Source organism: Pavona decussata, unplaced genomic scaffold (genome assembly GCF_977016875.1).
Source record: "Pavona decussata unplaced genomic scaffold, jaPavDecu1.1 SCAFFOLD_39, whole genome shotgun sequence".
Classification (NCBI taxonomy): domain Eukaryota; kingdom Metazoa; phylum Cnidaria; class Anthozoa; order Scleractinia; family Agariciidae; genus Pavona; species Pavona decussata.
Genome location: NW_028145461.1, coordinates 866,504 through 874,553, shown reverse-complemented (window position 1 = coordinate 874,553; position 8,050 = coordinate 866,504). Strand labels below are relative to the sequence as shown.

Sequence of the window (8,050 nt, the reverse complement as noted above, 5' to 3'; positions counted from 1 at the left end):
TCGGGATGTCCTTATGTGACGTCACGAGACTGAGAGGCCCTTGGGAACCTTCAATGACCTTCAATGACTTGCTGCGTATACTCGGGCCATTGCATGCGGTCTCCCAACGACCCGACCCGACCACCAGTGATTTCTGTTCGCTTAACAGTACTACAATTCAGTGAAGACAAAATTCCTGGTAGAGTCATGTAGAGTAGCTTGACTTCAAACGAAATACCATAAGACAACTAAGACAATGTTAATTTAAATTGAACGTGTATATGGATGCAAACGGGTTTATGAATAAACCTTTCTTTTTTAAGAACGTCACCTGTCTCCTGTCTATGTAAAATTACACTACTTACTTGTAAAGTTGCACGTGTCCTTATGCATTACCCTACCCAAAGAGAGCCATATATCGCTCAATAAAAGAATGATTCAAGAGAATCCCACACTGTTGTGGTGGACATGTACTTAAATCTTCAGGGTATAGCTTCCCCATGTCCTGCAGCCATTCTTAACACAGTTCTAACACTGATGGACCACACAGATTCCCCTGAGAGCAGAGATTCATTTAATCTTCCTAGGAAATCGGAAAAAAGGAAAGGAAGGGATCTCTGCTCACAGGGTATATACAGATATAATCTGGCATTGATAAAAAGAGCAGAGAAAATCAAGTCCAGAGCCGTGGCAGAAGACGTGTGACAGGCTAATAATCAAACAACTGCTATTTGATTTTTATCGTCCACAGTTTCTACTTGCTCCTCGTGTACAAGTACCCCTTGAAAACTTGTTGAGGCAGTCACAAGACAGGCCCCTTGTTATACAAAATGGGCTCCTTTTAACTCCAAGATATTAGTAACAGTTAGCTTTAGACAGGGATGGATGGGAGGGGGAAGAAATATTCTACAGTCCCCTTTATCAACTGTCCACCCAGCCCTTAGCTTCGCGAGGTTTTTGCGAGTCACGTATTTCTAGTATATTGTGACCTAATTCCAAAATAAAGAGAGCATTAATCAGGGTATCCTCCCACGCAGTCGTTTTTGGGGGACTTGTATCACCTCCTCCTGAAATAACAGTGTTTGTATGGAAATCCGATGTCAAATATTTTCGTAAAACATCGCTTCTGGAAAAGTCATTAATTGGAAACTTTTGGCTCTAGGAGAAGGATTTTAACAAAAAAAAAAAAAAAAAAAAAAAGATTGGAGGGATGTAACTGTGCCAGAAAGCGTCCAGTCGTGAACTTTCAATACATTCCCCTGTATTTTTCCTGCGAACTATTTTTAGAAGCATTTGCTGTTCACGGCTGGTTCCCAGTATACAGACAAATGTATGGGAATGTCAAAACGCAACTAGATGCTTTTAAGCACAGCTTCATTCCTCAGTTATTTTCTATAAAATCCTTTGCATAGTGCCTAAAGTTTCCAATTCATGAATTTTTCAGAAGCGATGTTTTATGAAAATTATTTGACATTTAATTTCCATACAAACGTTGTTATTTCAAGACGTGTTTGCCTACTCGTCAAAATGGCGTCGAAAACCGTGATGAGGCCTATTGTAATATATTCTTACACAAGATTTGTATAGTGTTCTGGTTTGGAAAACAAGATCTCTCCTGCTAAAATATGAAGTCATGACAGTCAAGGTTTTCGCCACTGTACAAAAATTAATTTTATACACAGTTCACCTGCATGCTACTAGTCTCCCTCGCAGCCTTAAGTGTCGTCACGCAACGCTTGACGACACTAAAAACGGCTGCGAGGGAGACTAATAACCTGCTACTCAGACTGGCTCTGTTGATAATGATGGTGACATCCTAATCAAGGCGACGTTATTCAGTGGATTCCGAAATGGATGCCGTTAAATTTGGAACGCAGTCAAAGTGTTAGAATAATTAAAAACAATTGATAAAAAATTTTCTCATTAAATTTCTGTGAGACTTCGACAGGCTCTTGACGCGAAATTGTTTTGATAGGCTGCCGTGACAACGTGCTTTGCATATTCAATGACATATGCACGCAACAAACATGAAAACACGCACGCTCCTGTTATACAACTGAGTAACAAATTTAAACAACCAGAGTGTTCGATCATTGCATAGACATCCGGTCAAAGGTTTTGGAAAGGTAAGAAGTAAGCGAATTTCCCCCTATATATTTTTTTGTGTGCAGCACATTCTTTACATTACATTATATTTGGCACAATTTTATCACTTTTAATATTACTCGCGATAAACTCAGTGCCCCTTTCGGCTTCGATCCTTCGTTTTGGTTATTGCTCGAGTTAATTTTTGGGATAACAAACTTCATTCATAGAAATCTCAAGTCAAATTAAAGAGAAACCAGAGATACAAAGACAAAATAGAAAGTGTTGCGTGCACAGGTAATGCCACCGGGTACACAATGGCAATTACTATCACAAAACCATAACAAACAGACTTAGTAGATCGGGTAAACGGATGTTTATTCAAATTTACTATCGAACAGACAACACCCTGATCCCCGGTGAGGTGAGTGGGTTGCAGGTTGCACTTGCTTTCACCAAGGATAACACAGGAATGAATGATCTTTGACACCCACGACATGTAAAGGTCTTATCCTGGTCTTATCCCTGTAATGCCTGTATTCGGATAAGAACTTTAGATGTCGTGCGTGTCAAAGGCATTCATTCCTGCAACCCACTCACCTCACCCGGGTTTAGGGTGTTGTTTCTTCAACAGTATCACAATAAACATCCGTTTACCCCATCTCCTGAGTCTTTTTGTGGTAATATATTCTTACAAAAGATTGGTATAGTGTTTTGGTTTGGAAAACAAGAGCTCTCCTGCTAAAATATGAAGTCATGACACTCAAGGTTTTCGCTTCTGTATAAAGTTTAATTTTATACACAGTGCAGCTGCTATTGGCTCGGTTGATAATGAAGGTGACGCCCTGTTCAAACTGCAGCAACTGACTGGTCACGCTATTCAGTGGATTCGAAATAGATGTCGCGTCAAAGTGTTAGAATAAATAACAATTGATAAATATTTCTCTCATTAAGGAGACTTTGAGAGGTTCTCCAAGCGAAATTGTTTTGATAGGCTGCCGTGACAACCAGATCGTGGGATTCGTTGCGATACGTTCTTTGCATATTTAATGCACTGCACGCAACAAACTCGCGCACGCTCCTGTTGTCAATACATATCCGTTCAAAGGTTTTGAAAAGGTAAGAAGCAAGTTTCCCCCCTATATTTTTGTTATTTGCAGCCCATTCTTTACATTACATTATATTTGGCACAATTTTAGCAATTTTAATATTACTCACGATAAACTCAGTGTCCCTTTCGGCTTCGATCCTTCGTTTTGGTTATTGCTCGAGTTAATTTTTGGGATAACGAACTTCATTCATAGAGACCTCAAGTCAAATTAAAGAGAAACCAGAGATACAAAGACAAAATAAAGAAGCGAGTTCATTTAGAACTTTCCATACATTTGTCTGTACAGCGAACCAGCCTTGAACTGCTACTAAAAATAGTTCACGGGAAAAAATACAGACAAATGAATGGAAAGGGCAAAGCACGACTGGACGCTTTCTGGCACAGCCACATCCCTCCAAGTTTTTTTTAAAATCCTTTCCCTAGTGCCAAAAGTTTCCAATTCGTGAATTTTCAGAAGCGATGTTTTATGAAAATTATTTGACATCGGATTTCCATTCAAACACTGTTATTTCAAGCCTGTTTGCCTAATCGTCAAAATGGCGTCGAAAACCGCGATAAGGCCTATTAGATACTGTACTACTGAAGAGACAACACCCTAAATTGCTATCGCATTACAGAGATATCATTACGGAAACTAGTGTAGCAATTAACCCTTTTAACAGATCTACAATAAAAAACGGCTGGTCACGAAGAGTTCGTAATTTTTACGACAATTTGGACTAGAATTTTGTTTCAGTCACTGGAGAGCGCTATAGATTTGAACGGACTAAAAACCAGACAAAAGTGTGGCAAACTATGATGATCACGATATTCGGTATTAGTATTCGGTATAATTAATCTACTAGTGTTCTATCACGAATGCCGTTCTCTGATTGGCTACGCTACTCGCTATCTATTCTGTGTTAGTATAAATCTACTAGTGTTCTATCACGAATGCCGTTCTCTGATTGGCTACGCTACTCGCTATCTATTCTGTGATAGATAGTGAGTAGCGATTTTCAACAAAATGGCGCCCGCTTCTTCGCGTTTTCGAAGTGTCTGCGATGAGGAAATAGATAATTTACTTGTTTAGTTTTGAACGACTAGTAGATTTATACTAAAACAATTAGATTATTCGCTCTCGATTTCTATGCGTGATAGTTGATTCGGGCTTCGCCCTCATCAACTATCACGCGATAGAAATCTCGAGCTCATAATCTAATTGTTAAGTAGATAGTGAGTAGACTGAGTAGCCTAACAGTGTGCAGTTGTCAACAAAATGGCGACGGCTTTATCGCGTTTTCGCAATACGAATTATTGCGAAGTATCTACGAAGAGGATTTTCGGGGAATTACTGGTCGAGCTGATTTCAGAGAAGACAAAAATTGCAACGAAATATTGAATGAAGATTTTTCACAGTGAGAAAAGGTGTCGAAACAAGAGGTAAATGAATTTTTTCCTCGTTTTGTACGCTTTCAAAAGTCGGCAATTTTATAATTTTGAAAACATTCAAAGTTGCGTTTCACTGATACATTTTTTAGAAAACTTGACTTCCAAAGGGCACTTTTACGTCGGTGTATCTTTGGTTGTCATTTAACAATAACAAGAACTCTGTAAGAACTCGGCTCCTCGTTTCAGTTTCAAGAGAATGAACGTTTTTTTTTTTTACTATAAAATCTTGAATGAAATGCAAAGGCGCGAACACAAAAAGCCAATTTATATCATTACGGTATACAATAAAAACGTAAGCCTGTCTCGTTGTTAAAGTTTTGAACGACCAGTAGATTTATACTAAAACAATTAGATTATTCGCTCTCGATTGCTATGCGTAACAGTTGATTCGAGCTTCGCCCTCATCAACTATCACGCGATAGCAATCTCGAGCTCATAATCTAATTGTTTATTTGTTAATTAGTAAACCATTTCATGAGGGTCCCGAGCCATGGTTTTCTAGAGTAGACAACAAAAAAAAAACTGAAAATCTTTGAAAGGAGTCTAGCCCGATCTCCTAGCCTCCAAAGTCCACGGGAAGTTTGTAGCTACGCAAGCTTAACTTTTTTAAAATTTTCATTCATGTCTTTACAAAAAATTTATCTTCGTGGACTTCGACGCCGGGGCTTTACAGACAAATGTAAAGAAAAATTAAAAACGTTCAGTTGCACGCTTAGTACCCCAACTTCACTGTTCAAGTCGGATCACGGTATCTTAATTACATTGTTCTTTTCGCCATATAAACCAGAAGGTCAGAGGTTGGCCCCACATTCAAGATGGCTGATTTTATCCCGTTAACGATTTAAGGACCTCTAACGTTTGCCAAATGCACAGTACCTCACGGCGAGCAGGGCTTGCAACCGTTCTTTCGGAGAGCCTTTGTGATGTGAGAGCAAAGCTGCAATGAATTCGAAACAAGCATAAAGGCGAAGGCATATGCACCTAGGGCTACAATAAAACCCCTCTTTCGACTGAGACGGGCGCTTCAACTCCGACATTTGTGCATAACTCGCAAACTAATGTTTTCTTTTTATCCCCGCTGCAGGTAGGATCCAGACTCCTTCACATTGAGCCACGCCTTCTTTGTGCGGCGCCAGTCCCCACGTTACGTTTCATCGTCTTGATTGCAAATGGCGTTTGTTCTGTTCACGGTAGCGTTGGTGATACTCTTTGGTGCTGTGGACTCGGCTACTAACATTACAAGCTGTCCTTCCTCAGTGAATGATCAATGCAGGCAAAATCTCACATCATGTTCCCATCCTCCGTGTGCGTTTTCGTGTGGTAGGAAAACTCCTCAGGTCTCTTGCAGTCAGGATTGCTCTCCGATTCCGTCAGCTAATCTTACCACAGGGAACCTATGCAGCGCGTTAGACTGCCAGGCATCAGCGTGCTGTGACCAGGTATGCTCGAACCTTACCTGTGATTCCACAAGTTGCACATCAAGAGATTGTCGCCAAAGGTGTGTACTTGCAGACTGCGGAAGTATGGCGTGCAGAAAGAATGTTACAAGCTGCGACCAGGCGGCATTGATTCCCCAAAATGCTCTGATAATGAACTGTGAAGCGAAGTCGTGTAACCAGATTTGTCAGCGAAGCAGTAAAACCGTTTCCTGTGACATGACGTGTTTGGAGACGGTCGAGACATGCGAGCAAAAAGGATTCACTGGCAAGTTTCAGTTCAAATGTTCAGGTGGCGTTAAAAACTGCACTCAAAAAACAGGCCATGCAATCGCCGACATGGTATGCGAGGCAGAAAGATGCCAGCAGGCGTGTTTGCATAGCACGTGCAGTATGAGCTGTTCAACGCGTGCGCATGAATGCACGCAGAATGGAGATGGGTTCGGTTTTGAGGTGGTTACCATGTATTGTGACGCAGTTGTGTGTAGGCAGCACTGCGATGATACCAAATGTAACATGACTTGCTCATCAGCTGTAAAAGAGTGTTATCAAACATGTAAGAAAGGAAACTGTTTGTTGAGATGCGACGCGGCGATCTGTCATGAAGTGAAGGGAATTTCCACCACAACTCCATCATCTCCCACAGACGGTGGTTCGCTCACCAGAGGGACTCTGTTACCTTTGTGTCTCGTTTTAATCTTTCTTGCTAAGATGATTTTCGACTGAGCCGATCGAAGGCTCGCACTTCATGTGTTTTCCCACGCTTGACTTTTCACTTTTAATTAAAAAAGATTTGCTGAAGCAAAGACATGCAAAAATTACAGAGAGATTTAAGGCTCGACGTTTCGGAGTCATCTTGACTCATTATCAAGAGAAAAAAATCAGTTTGTGAACGCGGATATTTAGAGCTGAAAATTAACATATTAATAGATGGTTAAACAAATACTTTAGCGCCTTATATTACTTTATAATAGGAATATAACGAAGCATTTAACAACGCGACCAAAATCTACGCGTTATAAAATTAATGCGAATTTTCGAAAAGTTATGGTCGCTAGCATTTAATTAACGCGAATTTCCGTGTGGCATATATTTACATGCATTTAACTAACGCAAATTAAATTTGATTCTTTATGCCTAATAATTAAACAAGAGATCGAAAGACGATAAACACGACCTGTTTGCAGTTGCTGGGAAAACTATATTACCAGCAACCCTATTCCCTTCTAATATAATAATAATTTATTTACTTCTATTGCGCCTGTTACATAGTAAGATTTGCACACGCGCATCACAAAATCGAAAAACAAGTTACAATTGAAAGTGATAAATAAATACTAATTAAAATAAGCATTTTTAAAATCGATATAGGTAGATAAATTACAATAGCAGCTTATAACAACAACAACAATAATAATAATAATAATAATAATAATAATAATAATAATAATAATAATAATAATAAGTAAAAGACTAACTCTAGTATATGATTAGTAGACTAACAGCAAAAGGTAGTGACTATAGGCCTTTCTGAACAGATAGGTTTTGAGCAGGCGCTTAAAATGATCTAAATTGCTAGCGTTACGGATATCGCAAGGGACTGGATTGTTCCACAGTTTGGGTGCCGCACAAGTGAATGAGCAGTCGCCCAAGGTAGCAAGCCTTTTAAAAGTAGGATATTTCAGTAATAGTGTTAAACAATAAAAATACGAACAATGTAGAAACTCACACTTGTATTATTTTATCACTAGTTTACTTTGGTTTATTAATTGTTCGGTGTTGGGAAGCGATACAATATATGCTTTATTTACGGGTATATCTGAATCAAAGGGATAAAAATTTTAAAAGTTCAATGGTTTATCTTTCTATTTATGGTTTAGTGTAATGCTGATCTAGCTCTGATCAAATGTTGTTTTCTCCTGGTATAAATTTGGTATAAACAGGTGTTCTGTTTTGGACTGCTTGTCAGGAAATTTGTCTTTCCGTCAAGAATGTTTGAAATTGGTTT

At 39.2% G+C, this 8,050-nt stretch overlaps 1 protein-coding gene across 1 annotated transcript; it reads left to right on the top strand.

Moving 5' to 3' along the window:
• The first annotated feature begins 5,656 nt into the window (after positions 1 to 5,656).
• Positions 5,657 to 8,050, top strand: LOC146483350 (uncharacterized). The gene has a single exon (XM_085106018.1). The coding sequence runs from the start codon at positions 5,776 to 5,778 to the stop codon at positions 6,766 to 6,768; it is 993 nt and encodes a 330-aa protein (XP_084962144.1). The 5' UTR covers positions 5,657 to 5,775; the 3' UTR covers positions 6,769 to 8,050.

Bases quoted from the DNA above. Each gene is read 5' to 3' on its own strand.
- LOC146483350 (XM_085106018.1), top strand. From the start codon at position 5,776: ATGGCGTTTGTTCTGTTCACGGTAGCGTTGGTGATACTCTTTGGTGCT.